The 26,966-nt window shown below is 43.8% G+C and overlaps 1 protein-coding gene across 2 annotated transcripts; it reads right to left on the bottom strand.

Moving 5' to 3' along the window:
* Positions 1-2,453: 2,453 nt before the first annotated feature.
* Positions 2,454-25,448, bottom strand: LOC142587140 (mambaquaretin-2-like). 2 transcript variants are annotated; one of them, XM_075698026.1, is made up of 3 exons: positions 25,315-25,448; positions 13,208-13,387; positions 2,454-2,664 (listed from the first exon to the last, which is right to left on the bottom strand). In XM_075698026.1, exons 1-3 carry the CDS (start codon positions 25,379-25,381, stop codon positions 2,621-2,623), a joined length of 291 nt encoding a protein of 96 aa, XP_075554141.1. In that variant the 5' UTR covers positions 25,382-25,448; the 3' UTR covers positions 2,454-2,620. The 2 variants fall into 2 exon arrangements, with proteins under 2 accessions (XP_075554141.1, XP_075554142.1); XM_075698027.1 differs by having other exon boundaries at positions 13,318-13,387.
* Between the last annotated feature and the right edge of the window lie 1,518 nt (positions 25,449-26,966).

Genomic DNA, 26,966 nt, shown 5'->3' with positions numbered 1-26,966 from the left:
TGTCCTCGGAAGTACCCGGCAGAACCTATCTGAGCATACGCTTTCATTTTCTGCGGAGCCCCAAACACGAATGCCTGAAATGCTTTGTGTTTGAAAACACGTGAAATGCTTCGCAAAACCTAAATTCTTGCAGGGATGGCATAGCTTTCGTTTTGCCTATGCTGGTTCATTTTTTTGTCGGCTTCCTCTAGTGGAAAGTGCACTAATGCGCATGCGCGATGACTTTCCATTGACATAATTAACAAGGCATACTTCCTCTCAGGAGAATAGCAGGGGTCTCGTCAATAGCACTTATTGACCTAGTGAGCCCCGTCATTGTCTGCCCGGAAAGTAGGAGACGCGGTCAGAATTTGAACTACATTCTAACTGAAATATTTCTATGTTTATTACCTGGATACACAAACAAAAAAAGTTTCCCTATGTCTCTATCTTTTCACAGCGCTACGCCATTAGCTGAATCGAAATTTCTTTAAAACAGTTTATAGTTTTCATTGGTCGATTAAGTAGGCTCAAAATCTGAACTATTAAGAGTAACGCCAAGAGGAACTTTCTAGCCTTTGAAAAGTTTTCTCTAATCATTAAAATGTGTAGAATTGTATAGCTCTGTGGACAGATTTCGGAAACAAATACCACATGCACAAGCCGTTGTAGCAGGAACAAGAAAAGCAAACTTCAAATGTTTGAAGAAGCGCATTATGAAGCAAAGCTTTCTTCGCCTTTTCTCCCGACTTTCCTGGCGCTGCTACAGCTGCTTATGTGGTCTTACTAGCGTGCGCCGCTGGGTTTCTTGCAACACCGTCAGGTGGCACTCGCCTCCGCGCATCTCGGCCGGCGCCGACGCGGCAGTGCTTCACAGTTTGGGTGCATGGCACAGGCTGCGCTTGATTTTCTATGCGACAGACATGCAGATGCTAATAATAATAATATTTGGGGGCTTTTACGTGCCAAAACCACTTTCTGATTATGAGGCACGCCGTAGTGGAGGACTCCAGAGATTTTGACCACCTGGGGTTCTTTAACATGCACCTAAATCTAAGCACACGGGTGTTTTCGCATTTTGCCCCCATCGAAATGCGGCCGCCGTGGCCGGGGTTCGATCCCGCGACCTCGTGCTCAGCAGCCCAACACCAAAGCCACTGAGCAACCACGGCGGGTCTGCAGATGCTAGGCTGCGGAAGTTGCCTGCTGGGCTGCCATAATGTAAACATTACAATCGTCCATAGCCTGAAGAGAGCGCTTTGAGCTGGCGTCTCAATAGCGTGCTGGCCACGTTTGCAGATGGTGCACGTAAACATGCGCCAGCAAAAGTGGCTCCAAACTGTGCCCTCAGCGTCGAAGACACCCACGCCCGAAAGAAGCGTCGCGCGGAACAAGGGCGCTATGCGAAACGTGTTTCAGACTACGAATGTATGTGTATAAGGCGTACATATAATTTGGGTAATTGTTTTATCACATACAGCCCCCATGTTATAATTAAACCTTAACACTTATGTCACGATGCGATGCGCCATGTGAGGCAGTGATAATGCTCAAACTTTTTACACATTATGAGCAATGACGCACAACAACGCCTCAAGGAAACACGTCTCCCTGTGTGTTGTGTGACTACGCAGACAAATGGCAGTGGTGTACACAAAGTACCATTTAACATCAACTTGGGATTCTCGTATTGGACTTTCGGGCGGACAAAAACTAGGCATGCGCTGGCGCATCGTGCACAATAATTGTATTTCAACAGGGTCCACTCAATCAGGCGGGAGCGTGACCAAGCGCCGCTGGCCTTTCATTTTGCAACCGCCGATTCCACTGCTGCCTCAATGTCGGCGTTCAGGGCTTGTCGTCGTCGTCGTTCTTTTTTTTTTTGGTCGCACACTGTGGCACATACTAGCTCACTATAGGGTCCCTTTTCTGGCAAGGATGCCTTGAGCTGGTTGAATGGCGAAGAGTGTATGGTGACTAAATTAGTGGCTAAAGCATTGGAATCAAAGCAAGCAAACTTCACACGGTTCACGGAGACCGTATCTTCCCGTCCGTTGATGAGCTATAGAAAGTATTTAGGTGCATGCTTAAGTACGCTGGACGGATTATTCTTCGGGGGCAAGTGCAGGGCAGCAGCTGAAAGCGATGAGTCGAAGTGCAGAGAAACCAATTTATGTGTGAGGAAAAGCCAGAGAGACTCTGTTGTCTGGTTCCCACAAATTATATGTTAATAGGGCCCGCTCAATCAGGCGGCAGCGGGAGCAAGTCCTGTTTGCCTTCGATTTCGCAACCACCAATTCCACTGCTCGTGCATCGTCGGCGTGCTGGGCGTGTCGTCGTCATTTTTTTATCGGGTCACATCAGTATGTAGTAGGACGCTACTGACTAAACGCTCAGGAAGTTACACATTCCCGGCCAATGTCAGTGCTAATTACCGTCAAACAAAGCAACTAGGGTACAACGCTTTGCTTACATTGGTTCCCGCAGTGTCTGGGATCAGCGATTCTTTATTTCTTGATTTACAAAAAGAGCTCTCAATGAAAATAAATTGCAGTACCAGTAAGAACTTCCTCACAAACACCTTTGTAGCAAAGGCGATGACCAATCCCAGGGAATTAGACATTTATTCGATATTTGAAGTCTAACCTGCTTGTGAGCAGACGCGTCTGATGCGTCTTGGAGGCCCTGGAAGTAAACAACAATGTAATAAAATAATTGCATAACACAGCGTTCACATAACGTCTTTCCACCATAATAAAATAATTTGTAAATAGAATGGTTTGACGGCAACAGAACACATACTGCCGCCATAATGAGTAGCCTCAGGGCGCACAACACGTGCAAAGAACTCGTACTTCATTGGCATACTTCAACAATTGGCTGCCCTAAGGCAACCAATTATGGGATTATCCAACATTTGATTATTTCTTGTTTAGGCGATATTCCTCAACTGTGTTTTGTAGAAAGAGGAACTTTTGAATGAATCGTAGAGCCGATGGTCTGGCAGTCCGCCGGGCTTGGTATACCATACAGGAATGATGAAAAAATGTGTGTTATAGACCCAGACAGGTCGATACATTCGTCGCAAACACTCCCAATATTACTGCGCTCCGCGACTCTTCATCCACACTGTCCAGATGCTACGCGTCCGCGCACACCAACCAGAACACACACAGTTCGCTCCATCCTCGTCTTCCTTCCACTGTCGCCACCGCACTCTCACCAATTAGTTCTTTCCCTGTCAACTACAGCAAACCGTGCGCGCGCCGCCTCCAAGGAGCGCCTCTTGCCTCGCTTCACCTGGAGCTTCCGGTACGCTTATGCCGACAGCTTTTTCTCTCAAATGTAACACTCAGTGCTCGCCATAACTACAAAGTGCATACGCAAACGCACTGTGACACGGAATGTATGAACAAATTTAACTATATCAGTGAGACGAGTCGACCTGTCGAAGGTAGATGTGCGTTGATGTACCCACAGGCAGCGCTTGCCCATTAGCCATGTACGTGACACAGCTAAAATGGTTCGACAGTCTTCGTTATATATTCGATTCAGATACTAGGGCTATCTTTAGGGTGACTTTCATTCTTAAGGTACGTAGCACATTCTTTGATGTCTGACTGTCTAAGTGGCATTTAGCATAAAATAGCGATGAGCGTGGACCAAAGGATGCATTCCAGCGAAATGCTCCTTCCATCGATGCTTCACAGCTAGCAAAACTGCAAACAAAACCAACAGCGCGCTATCACCTACATCATCTACAAAAAGCAGAGGCCCGTACATTGTGTTCCTGTCTATATAGTGAGATCTGAGATAGTGAGAACTATATATCGGCTGCACCATTTTCTCACTATATGAGAAACTCCAGTGGCTTGTCGGAGTCGCCTAAGCTTCCCAGATATTATTTGCTTTTTTACAAGAGCAAGAAATCCAGCGCCTTAAGAGTCGTCCGGTTCGTCATTCAGGCATTTTTCTGACGGACCCCTCGCTGCCATTTTACTTCGGTGTTCGTCGAACACGCATGGTACTGCAGACTTTCCAAGAATGATACAACACTCAAGGATTAAAAGTAAGCTTGTCTGAAGTTTATGCGTGATAGCGTGGCTTTTCAAAAGAGCCGCTGCGATCAGAATCGCAGATGGCGCATTGGTAAGAGTGCCATTAGAGGATGAGGTCGAATGTGGTATACAGCGAGAACCGCCACTTATATGGGTCATGCCATGTACTATGGAATATTGCGAGATTTGTTGGAGAGGATAATTCACGGAAACATGCCCAAAGTTAGAGTTATTTACTTGTGAAACCGGCCCCGCAGGAGCGTCGGCGTCAGCAGGCGTTTGGTGCGTCGCAACACTACGTACCCGAGCACATGAGGGTTGACCCCTCCTGCGTTTAACTGTACGCGACTTAGCCATGTCCGAGGAAAAGGGAATCCTGGCGGTTGAGCTAATGCCGGGAGCTTGGACCTTTACGGCCCCCCGGCGGAGGCAACATATATACATACATACATACATACATACATACTTACATACATACATACATACATACATACATACATACATACATACATACATACATACATACATACATACATACATACATACATACATACATACGTACATACGTACATACGTACATACATACATACATACGGTTTAGCCTCCACGTGGATGGCAACTTCGAACTGACCGACCCAGGAGAAACTCGCAGTGGTTGCTCAGTGCTATGGCGTTGGGCTGCTGAGCACGAGGTCGCTGGATAAAATCCTGGTGACGGCGGCTGCATTTGGAATGGGGCCAAATGCGAAAACATCCGTGTACTTATATTTAGGTGCTCGTTAAAGAACCCCAGGTGGTCGAAGTTTCCAGAGTCCTCCACTACGGCGTGTCTCATAATCAGAAAGTTGTTTTGACGCGTAAAACCTCATAATTTTTAACCCACCAGGGGGAAATCGGTAGTTGCCCTTTCATATCCTCCTCTTTATCTTCGTCTTTTGCTTACTCCTGGCTTGCTTTTGCTGCCGTTCTTTTCAGGCAGCAAAGCCTAACGTTGTGTGCGATAGACAACTTTGGTTATAACAAAGTTGGTTATAGTACTGCCGTACAGATGGTGCATGCACGACCGGTCTTTTCACGGTCCTGCAGCGTCGCCTTGTTGGGCTCCATGGTGGGTGGCTGGCGGTGCTACTAAAGATACGACATATATCTATGGCGAGTTCTTTTCCCCCCTGGCTGATCGGCCTCAGAAACGAGGGCCCGTTGAAGAAATATTTAGATTTTTTGGCTGTCAAAGTGGGAATTTTGCAAGATTTCATTCCATAAACTCCGAGAAAACCAAAAAGGCAGCAAAAAGGATCTCTCCTTTTCTGGTTTCAAAAACAATAACTGAAGTTCTAGGCCAAAACTGTAAAGTTTCCAAGCTAGCAAGTGCATATCTCCTACTGAAGCTCTGAGATAAGAATCAATGGGAAAGTCCGCCGAATCTTCTGTCTTTTAGGGAAGTTCCAGTGAATGTGACCCCGCATCGTACCATGAATACCAGCCGTGATGTTGCATCTGACAGTGATCTAATTGATCTGACAGAAGCTGAACTACTTGAAGGCTGGAGTGAACAGAATGTGAGCCGTGTAAAACGAATGAAAATGAGGCGCGATGTTCAGGAAATGCAGACTAAGCGTCATATTCTGCGTATTTGGTTCAAGTGTGCCACCCGAAACAATGGATGGAGCCTATGGAATATCATGGTCTGATATATATTTCTAGCCCCGTCCGGTGCATTAAATGCGAAACCTACGGCCACAGTTCTCAGAACTGCGGAGGCCGAATAGCCTGTACGAGATTTAGCGACTGTGAACATCCATCCGAATCACGCAAGACCGCTCCACACCGTGTGAACTGTGATTGGAAGCACGCCGCGTGCGCGTGGTCCAGCCCATCTTGAAATAGAAAAAAAAGAAATAGTAGTGTAACAAGCAGGGTGACGCCCCCTCGGGCACAATCTTCGTTGCCCCGCCAGGCTCGGTGGCCGGCCAGGCTTGGTAAACAACATTTGTCACCACACACAATAAACACCGAGGAGCACAGATGCTCCCGCTCAGTCATCGTTCACCACCACCACGCTGCGGAGCGTCTGTCGAACGGTGGGTATCTCGAGCCCTCCCTCGTTCACGAACCCAGGCGGATCGTGATAAGTGGCAATCAAGATCAAAGAGAATATTTGGTTTAAGAGGAAGCTTTTAGCGCGGGCGCTCCTTTCTAAATACATGTAAAAGGAGAATTCATTGTTCTCGGCAACCACTGCTCCAAATTTGACAAGGTTTCTTCCATTTAAAAGAAAAACTCAAAGTTTATTGGCTGTTGGTTCCGGATTTTTTATTTAAGTTGCAAATTTTTTTATTAAGCATTGCTGAAAATTGGACACTGTCAAGAAACGGAACTATCAAGTTTACAACTCTGTAGCTCAGCAATGAAAATGGATAATACAATTCCCTGAATTGCATGTAATAGTACATCTAAAGCAGACAAGATTGATATGTTACACATGAATCTAAAAAATTTCATGATATATAAGTACAGCTTTTGCAGAACCCTTGTCAACAACATAACAAATTCACGTAAGATATAAAGTCACGCATCGAAATTGTCCGCTTTCAATGATCTAATAGATCCCGTTTACAGAACCGAGATATCTGTTTTTTATGCAGAGCTATGAATCTGTAAAGTTCGTGCTTCTATTCTTTATAGTTTCAAAATTTTGAAAATATTTCCAACAAAATTTAGGACCTAAATCGAAATTCCGCTACAAGCAGTCACTAGAATGGAACTTTCTCTGTCAAATGCAACAAACATCATTAAAATTGTACCAGGGGTTATCTCAGAAAAAGGTTTTTGCCTTTTACATGTATTTGGATAGGCCACGTCGGAGTTGGGCCCGAGCTAAGGCTTCCTCTAACATGCAGGCGGGTATCCTTCCTGCTAAATAATAGTTCTGCCCAAGTGGCGCGCCAGGGGGCAGCACTACAACGCCCTGCGCCGGCTGTCCGGCCCAAATGCAGTGATCCGGCGGTGACGTCATCCGCCCGATGGATGGCTACGGCTAGCGCTATTCCGCCGTGCCAGAAGAAGAGGCCATCGACCTCCAGGCTGGTAGCCTCAAGAGCCTAACCCCTTGAGATTCTCGTCAAACAAATCCCTGACAGGAGCGGGTGTCTAACTTCTCGCAGGAGGCGATGGACATAACTCTTGTGAACCAGTGCCACGAACGCTACTGGAGTGGCGAGGTTCTCTCAACCGCTCCAAAAAAAGTAAATCGTAGCGTTAAAGGACGGCGAAAGGGACCTGCAAACTAACTTTACTTTGCTAGCCACAGAATACTAGCTTCGTTCTCATTATGGATACCCCAATATTATAATGGAACGTGAGAAACATCTCCACAATATTGATCATGTTAAAGAACTCCGAAAATTCAGTGAAAAGGTGCTGTCTGTGTCCATAAAACACGCGTAATAAATAATAAATAATTACAATGCTACTTTCCACGAAGACAGCGACGACGCGCTCGCCTCTTCGGATGGTGTAGCCGCAATAGTCGATATGGGTGTTTTATGTCAGCAAATAATCCTCCGAACTCCCATGGAGGCAGTTGCTCTGCGAGCAGTGTTGTTGGGTAAGCTAGTGACAATTGGTTCCATTTACATACCCGCTTGCTATCATCTTTCGAGAACGCAGTTCCAGAGCTTCATTGATTAAGTTGCTGCACCATACATAGTCGTTGGTGATCTAAACGCCCATAGAGGGCCTATGTAGCGACTCTTGTTGTGATACAAGATGGCACCTGGTAGAAAATTTTCTATTTTCTTCAGGTGCATGTTTATTGAAGAACAGAAACATAACACACTACAGTGTAATCATCACACTTACTCGTCGATAGACTTAAGCATAGTGTCGAACACACTAATGCCGTACCTGCAGTGGTCTATTTATTCTCAAGATTGCCTTTTGGAGCGAACAATTATGTTAGGCCTACCAAAACAAGATACACGCTCGCCAAATTCTCTCCAATGGATCTTTGAATTCGTGAATTTGGGAACTATTTCGAGCACCCACTTGTTAAGGCGGAGAGGGCATTTCTGTTTCTATATAGGCGAGGTTGCGGCATAGCTAACATGTTTTATTATTGACGCCACAACAAAATGTATTGAACAAGCTACCGGACTGGCTAATAACCGTCGCATCCGATGGTGGAACGAAAGTCAGAAAGCACACAAAAATCAAAACAAAGCTTGGTCATTGCTTCGACTTTCTCCATCCCCCGAAAAGCGTATTAATTTCATACAGGTCAGATCACAAGGCAGAAGAACACTTCGACCTAAAAAGACAGAGAGTTGGGCAGCGGTATATATCTGGCCCAAATCGTTACATGGTAGAGGTGAAAGCATGGAAAAAGGTGACTAAACTAAATGTAGGGGACGCGAACCCCCTGCCCGTATTAACTAAGCAAGGAGATTGCCTGCAAGATCAGGCAGACAATATGCGCCACTATTCCAATATATCTTCAGTGCATCTCATTACACGCACACATTCTTGAGGTTCAGAGAACGCGCAAAGCCATAGCGCCTTGATCGGGCTATGGGCTCGAAATGAAGATTACAAACGCCCGTTTACTTTAGCTGAGCTGAAAACTTATCTTGCTTGTCGCAACAGCTCAGTACAAGGTGGTGCCAATATCATACATGAAATGATCAAGTACCTTCACCCTGAAACACAGAAAACACGCCTCTCTTTTTTCAATGTTATGTGGGCGGCTGGGTACATCCCACCTTCTTGCAAAGACGATATAGTAATTTCCATACCGGAACAAGGTAGGGACCCGTCCTTACAAAGTAGCTAGACCCATTGCTTTCAGAAGCTGTCTGTGCAAGCTATTTGAAAGGATGATAAACGGGCGTGTTGTCTAGGTCCTAGAAAGCAACGGAATACTATATCCTTATCAGTATGCATTCCGAGAAAGTAGGTCGATTGCAGACCACCTTGTCCACGTGGAGGCAAATATGAGGGATGCCTTCATGCACAAACAGTTTTTAAAACGAAGCTTTCTTTGTCTCTTCCTTCCATTTTCCTACTGCTGCTGCTGGGGGCTGTTGTGGGCTGCTGTGGCTGCTGCTGTCGCGCACACCACGTCACAGGGTGGTTCAGAGCTTGTATATAGATGACAGGCGCGAGTTTCATGTATGGGTCGCGCGATTGAGCCGTGACCGTCAGTTCCCCTTGCGTCCAGCGGACTCGGTAGACATTGCAGATGGCCATCACGACACAGCTTCCTGGGCGAGCACGCGTGGCCGATCCCGCATGGGCGTGTGCGGATGCGCGGGCCGTCCGGAAGAGTACGTGCCCTTTCCGTACTTTACCCTCGGAGTCTTGCGCGTGATGGAGACGGCGCGCTTCCGCTCTTTCGAGCGGGAGATTGAGCCGCGATCGCAGACTCCCCTCGCGTACTTTCAATCAGGCATACAGCATACGCTGCTTCATCTTTTTCGTGCGCGAGTTTGAGCCGCGATCACCGGTTCAACCTTGCACGCTTTCCCTTGTTCATACAGCATATGGCGCCCGGCGACAATATTATCTCCCGTGGACTTTGTATGGAACCTCACGGCGAGGCCGACGGCCGCGACGAAAATGCGCTTGGAGTGCCTATATAATTGCTATCGCAATAATGAAGGAAAGTATCGGGCATTTAAGAGCCCCTGACCGCAACCAGGTGAAACACGCACTGGCGCACAAATTGCGCACGCCACATACCAAAATACTAATTTGAGTTCTGTTGCTTCTTGCCGCCGCTTGCTACGCTATAGACGATTGGGCCACTGTGCTCTTAGTAATGTCATTTCTGTCACTGTATTTTTTATTTTGCTATAGGATGGCTTCTTACGCATGCTTTGGCAACCAGTGGATGTCACCTTGATTCGAGGCCGCAATGATTGCACTCGCAAAATAAAAGCACAGCGCTCCAGAGAAGACTTATGGCGTGATTTTTCCACTCCGAAGGCACGTCAGTGTGGATGAAAAGTAATGATGGGTTAGCGAAAGTCAAACACGAGTTCTCTTCTTTCGTTAAACATTCGTTCTTTCTTTTTTGTTTTCGCCCTGCAGTAATCAGGCCATGAACTAAGACCAACTCACCAAAATTGCTGTTCCTACCCATTGAACGCGTGCAGAAACTGTCTCAAGCTAACCGTCAATGAGACTTGGAAGACATTACGTATTTCCGGCATGTGCAATGTCTTTTGGCAGTTGTAGTACTGAAAGAATCGCTTTCGATATTCAGTTTAGTTCCTTCTATGATTCCGTTTCGAATTGTGTGTTTAATTGCTTCCCATTTTACTGCTGCCCGACTGCGGCATGGTTCAAGTGTCATAGAAACTAAAAAAAATTGTAGGTACTTCACAGAATGCGCTGAAGTTTTCCAAGCTTTAACATCAGATATTTCATTGAAACTCGACAATTTGGTATCATGGCTCCTTTAGGCATGGTGGGCTTGGCGGCGTACACTTTTTGGGGTTAGAATACTTAAGTAGCGTTCGTTGTTTACTGCGTAATCAAATAGAGAACTGAGTCATTCACCGGCGCATCTGCATCTCCAGTGCAGATGATTGTACATACATGCCGAAACAATATACTATGGCGTTTTTTCATCTAAATATTTCACCGTGTGTCCAGTTTTGCGGTGTTCAGCCGCAGATGGGTCAGATGGCGCCACGATTCTGTCGCAGTACCATTATAAACTATTTAATCTTGGCCAAGGTCCGGTCCTTCATTCCTTAGTGTTGAGAATCAATCTTGACAAGATCATCGAGATAACGCTTGACCTGCGCTTACGAGGTGACATAAAGCGCCGGTAAAATCTATAACAGCACTGGCTATCGGTAAAATAGGTTAATCAGGTTAGAAAATGCTCCCTGCTCTGCCTCAAGTTGGCAGGCCGAGGCTCCATTACGTCAGTAGATGGCGTAATGTTTATTTCATTCTTCCAGTGATATTTGGCGGATAATCTCGAAAGAAAGGGTGCTTGTAAGGTAAAAATGCATGGTTATAGATTACACTTTCTCTAATAACGACGATTCCATGTTCCTTCTGTAAATACTCGTTATACCAAAAGAATTATCTTGCGTTTTCACTCTTTATTGTAAAGTACATTTTATTTAATCTCGTACCTCTCGGTACATGTGTTGGAAAGCCACCCTGTATCAAATTGCGGCGCCATACTGTGCTTGCTGAGTGGCACCTATATTTATTTTTCCCATAATATATTTGGCATCCTTGTAGTTCTATATCTTTTTCTAGCACATATTAACGCTTTGTATAGAGCACCATGCCCACATTTAAAACATTTAAGCGTTCCAAAATGAATATAGTGCGACAGTGGATGGTATTTGCGAAACTGACAAAATGGTGGCCACTGCATAGTTGTATAGGACCGCATTCTTGTTCATTTGCCAATTCAGTTACTTCAACACAAAAAATTCGAGGCGTCTTCCAGGCGCCTGTCAGTTCTCACATAAAAATGACGTTATTTGCGTTTCTCCAGCTTCCGTCACAAAACCCTTCTCGACCTTACCACTACCAGCAGCCCTGCGGAAAAAAAAAACAAATCGAAAAACCTTCCCTGTAGCTTCTGCAAACATTGCTCGCCTCCTTCCTGCGTTACCTGAGCACCCGCTCTTTTCATTATCGAGGAAAATCTAACCTTCATCCACCAACCACCGACCATGAAAACGGACTAAAAGCGAAATAAACGTATTAGATTAAAAAAGGTGTCACTTAGGCCAGAGCGTGAATGAATGACAGGTATAGCAGCGTTAAGCGATGGGTTAAAACTCGACAGCGACGTTTTCTGTGTTGAAGCTTCTCAGAACAGGGTGACACGTTGGCCGATACAACACTGGATGCAATTGTTGCTGATAAGCAAAAGCAGCGCCATGGCGGCAATTGGGAATTTCGAAAGATCTGGTACGACCATGAGTGCCGCCACTGGCGCTGTAGGTGCTGCACGCATATGGCGCACAACATCGTACTGAAGGAAAAGCGCGAGTAGTTTGAGCTGTTGTTGTTGTAGTCGGTTGTTTGCAAAGCTGAACGCAAAACGATGGGATATGCATACGGCTGCACAGCAGCAATGCTAGTGTTTAGAGCACAACACCCACAAGTGTGCGGAACGCGAGACAGAGCACAGTCCCAGTTCTACTGTAGAACGGGTTGAGCGGAGCGTTAGGGTATGTCGACTAGGCTTTGTCGTTTTTTGCAAGCTATTGCAGGGCACGTATCTATTTCGTCTGCAGACGTTCAAGTGCCTGACAGTTGAACCGCACTTGCTCTAAACATACCATGAGAGCTCGGCGGCGGCATCGACAGTCCCTAAGTGCTTCGAGCGTGTGTAATTTTATCACGACCATGATTTTTTGTTAAATGAGCTGGATAAGAGATACAAATTTCCGAGAGTGGTGGCGGAGGACAATTTCTTTGCTTGGAGCAAAAACTCTGACCGGGTATGGGAACTACTGCGTGGCGCATCCGGTTCAGGTACATCTTTCTTGCCAAGCACACGTTGGGTTCGGTAGTACAAGTCAACGGCGTTCCATCAAAAGCCAGCGTACTTACAGCACAATAGCGCCAACAGTGCTTAAGTCTGCTTAAAGAGTACTGCTATCACACTTGTTTAATGCTGGCTCTGGAATACATGGATTCTCATTGAAAGTATATCTTCAGCGTATAGCGGCGCACTTTGGCATTTAGCAAAATGTCAAAAATAATAATAATTTATACTAGAAACCTTCTAAGTTATCTGACAGTGTTGAAATATATGAGAGTTTGACTTGTTTCTTTACGGCCAGCAAATTATGATTCCGAGGAAGGCACGAAAATTCAGTCCACTTCATACTGGTGTTGTAAAAATTAGCGCACTATTTTGTTCTTTGTTATTGCGCTATTCCCGTTCAACTTTACTTCAGCTGCATTATGGGAAATCTGTTAAGTTGACACCTGTCGCACATTTACATTAATTTCATGTTTGTCAGATTTGGTATTCACTTGCCTTCAGGACAGCAACTACTTTTTGTTGTTTTTCTACTCAATCTTTGTCAAGCACTTCGAAAAAGCTAGATGTTCTGGTACTTAGACATGCGTCTATCTTAACCGTATAACACTGTCCGGCCAAAGAAAATTTTTATACTCACTGCTACAGTTCTTCATGCATTGCTCACAGGTTGGGTAGTTGTTCCCGTTTCCGTTACACCCTCCATACACAAAAGGATAACATTGGTTTGTCCTATTCGAGTAGTAATACCTGACGATGGTGTCGTTGCATGGTCCTTTATAAATGAAACCTCCACAAATGGTTGCCGTTGTGTCTTCTCCTAGAAACAAAGATAAAGGTTGTTAAATGGACCGTAAACCTTAAAGTGCGTATTTTTTTCTTTATTGGGGGGAGGCGTGGAGATCAGAACTTGTAATTGTCACGCCACTTGGTAATGACTCTAAAATATATCGCGGCTGTGAACAACACGATAGAGCTTATAATGATGACTTATGATATTCTACATTTTACTGTGGCCTGTGATAGTCAATATCTAATAAATAAAATAAATTATATGTTACAGAAGAGGCATCAAAAGCATTATAATATAGGTCTATAAAAGGAGTTACAGAGAATGCCTGAGGGAGGATTCAGTGAATGAAGTTTAATTATTTATTGTGCTATTGCGCTATTGTGATTATAGTCTCTCGAAATGAAGGGCGTTTTTGCCATGGTAAAGTTAGAAGGAGAAATCAACGCCTGCCAACCGACTGCTTCGTTGTTTAAAGCATTATTTTTTCTGCAGCGGCGCCTGAAACGTCACCATAACTATTACTCACACCTGTATCACCAAGGTATCGCGAAGAGATATAAGGATATTACTGTGTTTCACATGAATGTTTTTCCTATGCAGGCACCCCCATTTCACCCATCTCATTATAATAAACACTTATCTGCTACTTTCAACATGTCTCCACCAAACACCACTTGTAAGACAAGTTAGCGTGCGCATAAGACACATCACTTGTGACGAGCGTCACTCCTTGGCCAACATTAAAAATAGCTGACTAGAATCGACCAACTCGAAGTCGGTTACGGCACAGAAGGATGTACTCTCATCTAAATGGGCACGAGATCACACGTAAGAGATGCCGTAGTGAGAGCCGCAGAGATTAAGTATTATCGTTTTGACTCGCGCAATATGAAGGAAATCTACAGTACTAGACATTTTCTTGAAAGAACAGACGTCTTGTATAATTTTTTTTACGTACAGATGCACATACCAACTATTTGTAGATGGTCAATTGTTTCTCTGTATGACCACGATGTGTTGGAAGATTCATGAATCAAATATTTTTGTTTCACCTATGTTCAGCAAAAAGCTACAAAAGAGACCCACACGGTTTTCTCAGAAATAAAGCATGTTAGTTCAAGAAAAATTGGTCCTGGTGCGGTCATCAAACCATTTATTAGACAGAGCGAAGGTTTTCTGATTTGACGATTGATTCTTGCTCCCTATCATTTTTTTTTTTTGCTGTCACGACGAACGTCAAGTAACACGGGCGAATTTAGATCAAACCGGGCAACTTTTACACTTCTAGCTTGTTACGGAATCACGGCTACCACAATGAGCCGTTCCAGTAAACTTACTGGAGTCATGTAAACACCTTGCATGCGCGTTTACTACCATCGCAAATATTTTTTTCGCTCATATTTTGGTCGTTTGTCATTTCTTTCAAAGTAACGCACAGTCAATGCTCCTGTTTTGTACCTCATTTTGCAACGCGTAAATCATGCGCCTGTCCACCTGAACACTTTTTCAGACTTTTAGAACGCGTACTTGTGTCATAGCACAAATTGCAATGTCACACACTCCCACACAGCGGGTTTTTTACATGGTCAGCCTTACCCACGTTCCCAGCGAAGCGTGCAAGCTCTCGGGCGTCCGCGGCGACCACGAGCACGTGAACAATACGAACGCGGGTCGCGCAGTGTTCAGCATCCGCCCCGTTTAGAATTACACCGTCTATGCGATAGTCACATTATTCATTAAACAATCAGCAGGATCGGCACAGTATATAATTACGTGGTTTTCGTAAGCGATGCACTTAGTTAAACGGCACTTCCTCAAGAATCGGACCAGTATATTCGGTGAAAATTGGAATGAGGAGAGACGCCGAAAGGTAATGAGGAAACTATAAAAGGTTTCTCTAACAGCAGCGTTGGAAAGCTAGCTCTTGTACAGCTTATTCAGCTACAGTGTTTCTCATCGTTACCTGTGCATAAGCGCTGTTTTGCTCTTATCGTTATGGATGATAGTTTCTTTTGACGCTGGTAGAAGTACAACAGGGACACACAGGCAAGAAAGTGTATCAGTTTCTTTCTATTCAGGAGATTGTGTCATAGTACTGCACAGCGCTGATCGCCCCTAAATTCTGCACCGGCAGTCGTGAGGTGGCTTCAGACACCTTACTTCCCGGTTTGCGTTTCTCGGGGCCTAAGAACATAAACAGCCAATCTTAACATTACTAACAAAACTGCGCCTATACTTTGGCCCCATCGTGAGTTGCGGCCAGAACAGAAAAGAACTTTTCTCTCAAAATTGATATAGTACGACACAGAAAGCAAGCTCTATAAATAGCTGCGCTGGCCCTCTTCCTCGACCTGGACGCAGCAGTTGGCGCACATACAAGGTAAATTCCCCCCAAAAGTCAAAGGTCTACGTGGCACACAGAGAACAGACACAGCATTAGCTGGAGGAGTGACTACGTAGGAGCTCCATTCTTGGTACCACGCACTACTGGTTTTGCGGTGAAGTTTTATGGCGTAGTTTTGACGAGAATGATCTGAACTGTCCTCCCGTCTTCGGTTGCGAGCTGTGGCTTGTCCTGCTCTCTGTACAGCTTTCTGTTAGACCCGATGTTGCCTGTTAGAAGCCTCGCGCGGAGCTCTATAAATCCCTTATTCAGGTTTGTCTTTTGCGAAGAAGTGCCATAACATGTACCAAATAATAAACACAGGAATGTAAACAACGTGGCGCACATGTCACATATCTTGACCTGGGGCACGGTATATTGCTGGTGGTGATGGTCATGATAAGGATGCCATCCCCTCCGACAGGGAATGGTCCGAAATGGTCACCTAGCATGCGACATGCACCATGCAAATGCTACGTGCCAGGACACATTAGAGAAGATAGCAAAATTGCATTCCATAGTTTGTGAATATCATTGCTACGCGTCGCGCATGTCAAATGGCACAATACGATTTTAATGAAGAGGATGATGATTTAATGACATTCCCTTGGAAAGGGAATGGGGAAAACCAGTGACCCAGCCCTTCTGAATTATTAGATAGGTCACATACAGTTTTTCTGAGATGATTGTTTATCAATCTCCATAATCTTCTTTTTCTTCTTCAAGACTTCTCTATCTACATCGCACCGCATTCTATGCAGCTGCTACATGGCGTGCTACTAGGTGTAAAAATATGCAACTTCAGTGCGAAGGACGCACGTATAGACGCTAAGCGGCGTAAATCTCACATTGCAAAATAATAAAGTGGTTCAATACAATACTAATGATGATGATGTACAATTCAAATTGCCTTTGAAACAAGTTGGTGACGTAATCAAAAAAAAATCTTGATTTATTCAAGTATACACTGTATATTTTTTCTAGCACTGTTGTATACACCTCCTTATACTACCTTTTCTTCCTCAAACATTTTTAACTGTCTTGTACCGCTACGTGTGCATCGGCTACATACTAATTTTTGTAATAATATTCAAGTTCAATGCGTAACGTGCACGTATCGACGCTACACAGGTCGCATGTCACATCGTATGTCTCGCGCGCTACGGTGCGTTGATAGGGCATTTTTCCGCTGCATGCTGTAGCAAGAGCTGGCGTGTATCCGGCACAAAGCAGTCCCTCCAATTCAACCAAGTTATAAGAGTGAGTGTTTGCGAATTTAATTTAAAGAAGAATGTTTTTACTCCAGGAGGTACACAAAATTGTCGGGCGCGCTTAAGTACATCCTGATAAAATCGGCTTATATTAGGTTCGCGATACAAAGGATCTGGGAAAATCAAGTCCATCAGTGCTGCAGAAGTTGCTTTTCGACTCGCAGTAAAAGGGAACTCCGGGCTTAATCCAACTTTCAAGAAAAAACATGTGTCAACGACCTCCTTGAGAAGGCCCCAAGAAACCTGTGGGACATCTTTGCCATTTGATGACACTACTGTATTAGGAAGATAATGTACTATTCGGACTAATCGGAGTTCACTCTGTCCTCGTGCCAAGGCCATAGATCACTGTTTCATGGGCTGTACGGATGCTGTATTGTATGGTGACATTCTCGAAAGGGTGCTTATAAAGGACACTGGCATCACTCTCTATACAATTACGTGTCTACCGTTTAAGATTACGGGTGGTCCTCCTTATGACATGTTCATTGCACTTGGTTTACACAGCCTATGGAGATCTAGACTATAGGATTGCCATGTCGAAAGCCCGCTATCTACAAAATCCTTCTTTCGCGAAATTCATGCTTATGTGAGAAGTGTGTACGCTGCACAGGAACCTCCGCCAGACTGGCTGCACTGGTTAGACGCATGTGTGTGTTTGGTCGAGTTTTGAGTGTGTAGCTGTGTCCGCTGTGTAATATATCTTCAGTTTTGTTTTCCATGCAATCAGCAACAGAAAAGTGCTGGCGTGGCTCAGTGGTTGAAAAGCTGTCTTCACCCCAGTGGGCTCTGCCTCAATCCCGGCGGGAACTGGGTCTTCTTGTTTTCTGATTCCCGGCGATAGCTGTCACAGACACCGACACCGGCGGTGGCGGACACCATCGCAAACCGAAAAGGCTATTTCCCATGATCCGATTTCGAACGCATGCGACAAAAATCGGAGTCCCAGCGCCGACCCCCCCCCCCTCCTCGACCCCCACTTTTGCCGCAGCGACCAGCCGGTTGGTCGCACCGGCGCAAAGATCGCTGCGACTTTCCGTTGAAATTGCGCCGAGAGCTATTTTGCAGTTTGTTTTAGGAAACGTCCTCTCTCTCAACAAGTGTAATGCGCGGAGACGTGGATTGCAGAATCCGGTACGAAGGGAGTGTAAAAACTTGTACTGCAGATTCCGTTCCCCAATTTTTATGCATTCGTTGAAATGCTACGTAGCAAAGGAAGTGCATTGTCACCTTTGGTTCGTACCCATTTGCTAGTTGTCAATACTATGAGGTGTGAGATACCCACGAGACGACATGGCCTTTTGAGGTAGTCACAATTTTCTTTTGTTGAGAAGGATAGAAAAATCGCTCTTGAGGTGCAGTTTGAAGGATTTCAACTCCAGCAAGGGCTAATGACGAGACAGCAAAGTACCCGAAGTTTCAACATTGTGCTTAATGCGAGACAATTTGGGTGCATTTTTTCCTGTCTGTTTTCAAGCATGAATTTACCGATGCATATTGCAAGGTTCTCTAACCTCACTTGTTTATTAAATTTTACATGCCCGCGTGCCGGCTATTGTGATGAACTTCCTACGATAGCATTAACTGCGTGGCTTGAATAAATAGTGCCATCATTTTAGTTCCAAATTCTGTGGCACCTCCCGACAAATCACTAAGGATGAATGAATGGATGGACTTCATTGTACAAATTGTTATGGCTGTTAAGAAATAAACTTGTTCTTCGGAAACTATTGCGAAAATGAGATGCTGTGTTTAAACAAATTTTCGTTCCCCTGAGAAACCGGAAGTTGTTTCTGAGTCGTTACCGACTGCAAACTTTAACAAGACTCCCACACTAGTTGCTAGCGTGCAACATATTTCGAGTCAAAACGGAAGACTTCTACGAATAAATATCGCTTGATTGCCAGAAAATCCACCATGACAGATTTCATCAGGAGATTTGAAGATATCTAAAGACGTAAAGTTTTGGTGTAATTGCGCGTGCCTGGATGAAAAAGTGAGCATAAATATATTCCAAGAGACAAAAAAGCGTCCACATATATTCAGCCTTTATATAAATAGCTTTTGATCGTAACGCCGAGAAGAGAAGGTCAGTTTATATTTTGTTTTCAATTTTTTTGTTTTATTTAGTAACAACCCGACAGAACTTCAAATTACAACGAAGTATCACATCAAAAATTTTAGCTGTACATCAAAACAAAAGGCATAGCGTAATTTTTTCACGAATCACTTCTATGTGTGGCCTCCTTATTCAGGCATATATGATAGTTCAAACTACTTTACGGCTTTACGTGCGCAAAAACTTACTTCAAATAAAATATGCGCGAATAGCTTGGCGTTAAAATACTGACGAAGGTAAAGGATAAGTGCGTCAAACTTATAGTAGAGAACTGTTGCTAATGACTGTACTCTAGCTTATTCAAGTTCGAGAGCTTTCTCTGGCAAAAGCTTTCTTGTGAAAACAAGGGCATATAAGCTTTATGAAAATGAAATTGGGCATTCTATAGCGTAGAAGGTACAGAAAACTCGTAGTGGTTGCCTTGTCGTCTTTGCTTCAACTCACACACTGCAAACGGCAAAAGCGACATTATGCGCACCAAACATGTTTACTCCGAGCACAAAAGAATCAATCCATTAGAAGATTCACTCACAGCTGGACTACATGGGACCTCTTGCTTGGAAAAAACACCGACACAATCCTCATTTCATTACACCATGGCACAGCACACAGCCAAAATGCTGTGACTATGCTATCAGGATTTTATAACGGTGTTGCTACCGCGGTCGCAAAAGAAAGGACATCAATGTCACCTCTTTTTTTGGAAATGTTTTAGTACCGCGTACACCGAAAAATTTAGAACAGTAACTCAGGGTTTTCGCTAGCGCGAAGTTATGGCGCGTGTTATTGTAAACAGTAGCTCGGGCTTTGTTCCACTGTCGTGTCGTTTTGGTAATGTTGTTATCATCATTCCATTCTTGGTACAGGCATCTTTTCGACACACATACTGGCATTACACAAAACAGGGCGACTCGTTAGCATTGCACCACCAAGATATTGCGTGATATTGTCAAGCATCACCTGATAGTTTTTGTCGAATGCTTCGTTCTACTCTGGCCATTATGTGCCTGCATGTTCTGTTTAGGTTTAGATTTTTGGCGGAGTTCCCCTTGACTGGAGCATCTGAATGACCAGAGTTTAACCACGTCGACATAAGCTCGAACCACTAGTCAGGAAATTTGTCCACTTCTCAAAGGAACTAAGTGGCATGAATTACGAAGCGTTGCACAGTGGCAATAAAGTATAAGATCAATCCTGAGCTTTGCCTATGTAAAGGATCGTACGAGTTTATGACTGAGATTGGTATGTCATGTGAAGGAGCACACTCAAGAGGCTTTGCCTAGCTCGCTCAGTAGGTCAGGACCGGTGAGTTTGTGTTCGATTTTCTACCCTTATTATTAGTTCTTTCCTTTCAACTGAAGTATAGAAAGACTGCTAGAGACACAGGACCTCCTGCACTTTAATAGCTTTTTATTGTATTGCTTCCTATTCGCGATGCTCATGTACCTAGATATATGTTTTGTAATACTTTATATATACTGCAATGTATTCACAATAAGACGAACGAACATTGGTGAATTCTTGTTTGCACATCCATGCATTTCTCCCCAGCTTTTGTCTTCATTCTTCTCAGTCTTGTCATCTCAGCTTCAAAAAATGCTAAGACTGGCCCCAGTTTTGTAATAGGCCATTCAATATTATGTGAAAACGCTGGTTTTTCCTATAATTTATATTGCTAGGAAAACTAGAGGCTGGATGTTACTTGACTAGATGACTACTGGATGTTAGAACGTGTTGGACGTCGAAACATGCCTGCCTAAATACCCCCTTTTTAATCGAAGCGAGCGCAACATACATGTTACGGCCGCCTGCATGCGAAGGATTTCGGAAAGCGAGATTCCGGAAATTTTTTCTATCTTGTATAAACCAAGTGAGTTTTTATACATGTAAAATCTTCTGGGCTGAAATTCATCGCCATAAGGCCGTAGCACAGCCTGCGAGGCTATGTGAGGGGGTGAATCTCCCATTCCCCTCTTCCAGTAAACTACATCTCCAGGCTTGGAGTGGCACCTGAAACCGATGAAAATATTGAGAGCCAGTGAGCATGTACTAATCCTGTTAGGAAAACCACTAAGCTTCAACGAAATATAATAGTAATGGTAACTTCAGTCAAAAGTTGGGAAAAAGCAGGCTGGTGAACACGCAATTGTTCAGCGTCGATTCTAGAAACATTAGCGGAAAGATGTTGGCAGAATTCGCGGAAAGGAATAAGCTACGAAGAGTGAAAACCTTCTTCACACATCGTAGCAACAGAAAGTGGACCAGTAAAGTGCCTAGTGGCAAGGAAGGGGAGGAGGATGAAACATTTATTGAAACCAGCAGTTTAGTTGGATGGGCCCAGGCCTCCCACCTGGGGACGTCGAGGTCTTGCCTCTTCACCGCCTCACAGGCTTGCAGAGAAACCCAGAGTGGGTCGTCGAGCTGGGAGCTGCGCAGAGCAGCGTGACAGCTCGACGAGACGGTCGTATTATTAATCCTCAGATATTGTTGTTTACATTCCCATAGCATGTGGGGAAGCCATGCTGCCTGAGTCTTATGGATCTGGCAAGTGGCCTTGTGGAAACGTGTTAGTGATGGGTATGTGTTTGTCTGTAACATGTGAAGGGTGGTTGCCTGGGCTCTGTTTAGCTTGTGATAAGACATAGGGAAAGTGATTCTTTCTAGATAGAATGATTTTATAAGGTCGTTGTAGCTGGTGAGGCGATCGCGTTCCGCGGGTGAACCTGCGCTGTCACCAGCGCGGTTGACAAGGCCTCGTGCTACGGAGTGAGCGACCTTGTTGAGGTTCCCTTATGGCAAAACAAGAATTCAAATTGATTTCGTACTTCGTGCCGATTCCTGCATAGTGCGCGATGTAGAAGTACTAGGTAGGGCAAATTTAAATGATCAGCGAGGTCCAGGGTTCACCTTCACATGAAGGAGAAAGACTAAAATTGGTCAAGAAGAAACAGGGCAACCTAGAGTAAGTGTTAGGCATACCAATTCAAGCTCTTACTTGCAAACAAATATGCAGGCTTAAAACAGCGAGCTGAAAATGGCATAGGGATAATGAATGAAACCTTTACTAGGCCTGCTTCAGGAGCAGCAACTGAAGTTCGAGGTAACACACCAAGACCACAAATAGGCAAATTCTCATAAGCAACAAAGGACTTTATAAAGAAATGGCAAAGAATGAAAGTATCCAACTGAAGAGACCAGGTAGAACTCGCAGAATTCTCAACAACTGATCAACAAGGAGAAAATAAAGCATATTCAAAATTATAACGCAAGAAAGAATTAGGGAGCAGCAGAAAGGGCCGCAGAATGAAATCAGTGAGAAGAAAACTAGTCATAGGACAAGCCAAGATGTTCGCACTAAATGATAAGCACGCTAATATTATCAGCAATTCCGATGATATAGTGAAAGCAGCGAAAGAATTCTATACTGACTTGTACAATACCCAGAGCAGCCACGATACCTCTATTCGAACTAATTATGAATAGGTTATAGAGGTTCTTTCTCTTTGTAGCGTTGAAATTAGAAAAGCTTTACAAGAGGTTAAAATGTAGAGAGGCTGGAGAAGATGGAATAATAGTTGAGTTCTTCAAAGATAGAGGAGATATCATGCTTGAAAAGCTTGAGGCCCTGTCTACGAAATCTCTCATGACTTCATGTGTCCCAGCGCACAGGAGAAATGCGAATGTTATACTAATCTACAAAAAGGCAGGCGTTAAAGAATTGACTAATCAGAGGCGCATTAGCTTACTTGCCATATTGTATAAAATATTCACCGGGATAAGTTCTAATAGAATAAAGGCAACACTTCACTCAACTAGGAGCACAGGCTGGCTTCAGGTAAAGATACTGTACAATGTATTACATCCACGTAATCAATCAGGTAATCAAAAAATCTGCAAGGTGCAATGAGCCTCTCTATATGAATTTCATAGATTACGAAAAGACATTTGATTCAGTATAGATATCAGCAGTCGTAGGGGAAATAGGTAATCAAGGAGCACAGGAGGCTTATGTAAATATCTTTCAAAATATGTACAGAGATTCCACAGCTACCTTAGTTCTCCACAAGAAAAGTGGAAATATATCTATTAATAAAGGGGTCACACGAGGAGACAAAATCTCTCCAATGCATGCTTGGAAGAAGTATTCAAGCCATTAAACTGGAAAAGGCTTAAGATTAAGGATCAATGGTGAATATCTCAGCAACCTTCAGTTTGCAGATGACATTGCCCAGATGAGCAGCACTATGGACAAATTACAACAAATGATTGAGGACCCTAACGCAGAGAGCGTAAGAGTGCGGTGGAAGATTGTTATGCAGAAAACAAAACATAATGATGAATATCCTGGCAAGGAAGCAAGAGTTCAGGAGCGCAATGGAACGAAAAGGTTAGGCGTAATATTAAGAGACAGGAAGAGAGCGATGGGGCTCAAAGAAGAGACGGGGATAGCTGATATTCTAACTGACATTAAAAAGGAAATTTAAATGGCAGGTCAAGTAATGCGTAGCTTATTTAAGCGGTGCACCATTAGGGCTACAGAATACGTGCCAAGGAAAGGGAAGCATACTCGAGGATGGCACAAAAGTAGACGCGGTGATGAAATTAGGAAATTCACAGACGCAAGTACGAATCGGTTGGCGCAGGACACGGATTTTGGAGGTCTCAGGGAGAGGCTTTCGCACTGTAGTTGACACAATATAGGCTGATGATGATGGTGAGAAGTGCCTGGAAATGGTAAACTTAACCCGCACCACTCCGAAACCCTACCCAGCACTCAAGTTCTAAGTGGAATGGCAATTAAAGCAGGGATATTTGTGAATGCGGTGTCGCTACGTTGCATAGATGCTAATTGTTTTAGCCACTATGATTATCTTGGAATAGTTCCTGGCAAATTTTTTGCGGTTAGTATTCTCAGTGTAAAAGGCGCATTACCCTTTGTCTATATATCTACCTGTCGGTTCCTCAACCGTCTTAGCGACAACTTGGGTTGCAGGTTGGTTCGCGGTCGATAGGGCCGAGAAGGGGGCCGGTGTGTTAGGTAATTCGGGTTACACACGATCCATAGGGCTAAATTTGGTCACAGTGTGTCTTGCTACGTATGTACCGTATTTGAACCGACTGAATACTTAAACATCTATCGGACCTGAGGGGTAATTCGACCTCTGTTTTATACATTCAGGCAAGCTTCATTGATTATTTCTTCACACGCGGATCACGGGCGGACTTCGCGGAGTGAGCTCTGGGTAGCTCCACGCGTCCAGTTGCAAACACGAGAAATAAGTCGAGCTATATTCACGGGGCCTCGCACATGACACGTTTAAACGTTCGCATCACTGTGTGTCGTAATAGCACTTCGATTCTCACCTCATAAACATCGACATTTATCGTTAGACGGGTTCTGTCAGAAATTTCTATGGTGCCATATGTTGTTCATGCTATTAGACCTGGTCGCGCTCGCAATATCTTGCAAAACAACTGGGCTTAACGAATGAGATATCTTTATATATTTATGATAATGACAAAAATGATTGAAAAACTTCAGCCTGCCGATGCCTTGGGTGGTTTGACGAGTTTTATAAAACAAGTACTACTGTACGCCTGCGAGAGAAACAGAGGTGTGAAATTGATTTTGATAGCCTTTACACGCTAAAGGGTTAGCTTCGCTTACTATAGTTAGCGGCACGCTACCCTGTTCTGACTTCTTAACCAAAAAACAGTGCCTAATATTGGACTAAAAATAGAGAACCCGACTAGGTGATGATTCCCAATCAAAATGTTTATTTGGCAAACACTTTATACGCCGAAGGAACGAACAGAAAGAGGATCATAGAAAACTAACCAGAACCCCGACTGCAATTGCAATTATATTGGGCAATGTGCTGTGTAGTCTCATTCTTGTCCTAGTTTAGACGCTCTTCTTTCTTTGTAAAGCTCGAGCAAGAAACTTAAATTCATACAGATGGTTGTTTCTTGTGAACCTCAAATAATACGCACTCCTAAATCATTTTCTTTTCAATTGGAGTGCGTTTATTTATTGTGCTGATTCAGTACTGAAGCAGTCAGCAGAAAGAAAAGAACAGAAACGCTTTCATTATAGGTATTAACTGCAAATTCAGGATGTCAAAGCGAACCGGAACCAAAAATCGTATCTAAACCAATACATTGCAATAAAAGTGCTTACCCAGCACATGAAATGCGGTAAATACAGCGAAGACCAATCCTCCACACAAAAGTAGTCTCATTTCCATATCTTGTGGTAGTTACTCTTTTCCCAGCTTCTTTTCCAGTAGTCTAAGTAAGAAACTAGCGTTCGTGTAGAACCTTTATATGAGGAATAAAGGAATGCCTGTTTATGTAGTTTTTTAATTCAAATGCAGAATTTTTTTCTTCGATATGACAGCTCAAAAGCATTCAAATCGGAGTTGTTGATACTTTTTATAGAACCTGTGAAAATATAGGTTACAGCATAATCGATGTGGAGACCTTACCGCTTAGCAATCATTTTCATTTTTTCGCCTGTTGTTATGCTTCTTATACAATACATTGAGGTCTGTTCAGCACACCCGTTTTCTATAGAAATGTCAAGTAAAACAAATGCTAAGTAGTAATGCTTGAATGCATTTGAAATAAGCAGCTGAAAAAATTTCCCAGGAAAGGAAAAGTTACCACCAGAGCAAATTCTTATTTTCTACAGAGAATAGACGGAGCTCCCATTGGGGTATTCGCTTAAGAACTTGAAACTTTGATTCGACCTCCTCTTTCTTCAATAGTCTAATTTGCAAAAAATGTAGGAAGTAAGAGGCTTTGTGATGAATTTCCTGTAAAAAAGATATGTGTTTACACCCGCTCGATGTCACAGTGTAAGAGTTTTTTTTCTCTGTATGGGGTTCTTACATAGAAGCAAACGGCTATTTGATTCAGGATGTCCGGTAACAGCTTTTGATCTCTTGTAGGGCGAAAGATAACCTTGGTCATTGAATGTCTATGGGCTTGCATTCTGCTCAAACTACGAACATATTTTTGTGTGTTCCACTTATGTTAGACAACCATGCAATTTGCACGGTTGAGTATTTTAACTGTGTAGTCGACCCAATGCGCGAGATTCGCGAGTAACTGAACGAAGCATATGCTTTGCATGCAGCTGAATTTGCACGTAAAAAGAATGAACACATTTTAATGTATGCCTGGGCACATATGCATCGTGGAAAATTTCCTGACACCACTGCAGCACTGACAATGACAAAGTGAACCCGATCGAAGGTGTTCACTCCCTTATTCACATCGTAAATCCCGCACTGCAGTATCATCGACATCCTTGCATATGCAGAAAGCCTTAAGTTGATCGAGTGTTCACTATCATATTGAACTTTGAATAAATGCCACGCGCACGCGTTGATATGTGAAGAGTAGACATTGCCTCTATACGTGACCAGGTTATCATGCCCCAAATAAAAGCAGGAGCTGCTACATAAATAAATAAATAATATTGGAATATTAGAGCATGGGACACTTAAAACGAATTGTGGAGGTGAGCATGCATCGCAGCAAACCCGAAACACGAAACGCGACTACCAGGCACTGAAAAGCTTTTTGTCTCAGAAGGATAAGAACTTTAAAAATTGGTAATTTTCATACACGGTAAATGTGCAAGGGCCAAAAGACGGATAAGACCAAGGACGCGTGTTGCGTAAGCTCTTCAACCACAGTTTGCAATGTCTTGAACATGGTTTAAAGGATACATCTTGGACGAAAGAGCGATGGCGTCATGTTGACGCATTTATCTCACGTTTACCGTTGTCTTGCTTCTCTTGCTTATGTCGGCTACTGTTTCAT

Source organism: Dermacentor variabilis, chromosome 7, assembly GCF_050947875.1.
Source record: "Dermacentor variabilis isolate Ectoservices chromosome 7, ASM5094787v1, whole genome shotgun sequence".
NCBI lineage: Eukaryota > Metazoa > Arthropoda > Arachnida > Ixodida > Ixodidae > Dermacentor > Dermacentor variabilis.
This window is presented reverse-complemented; position numbering and strand designations above follow the sequence as displayed.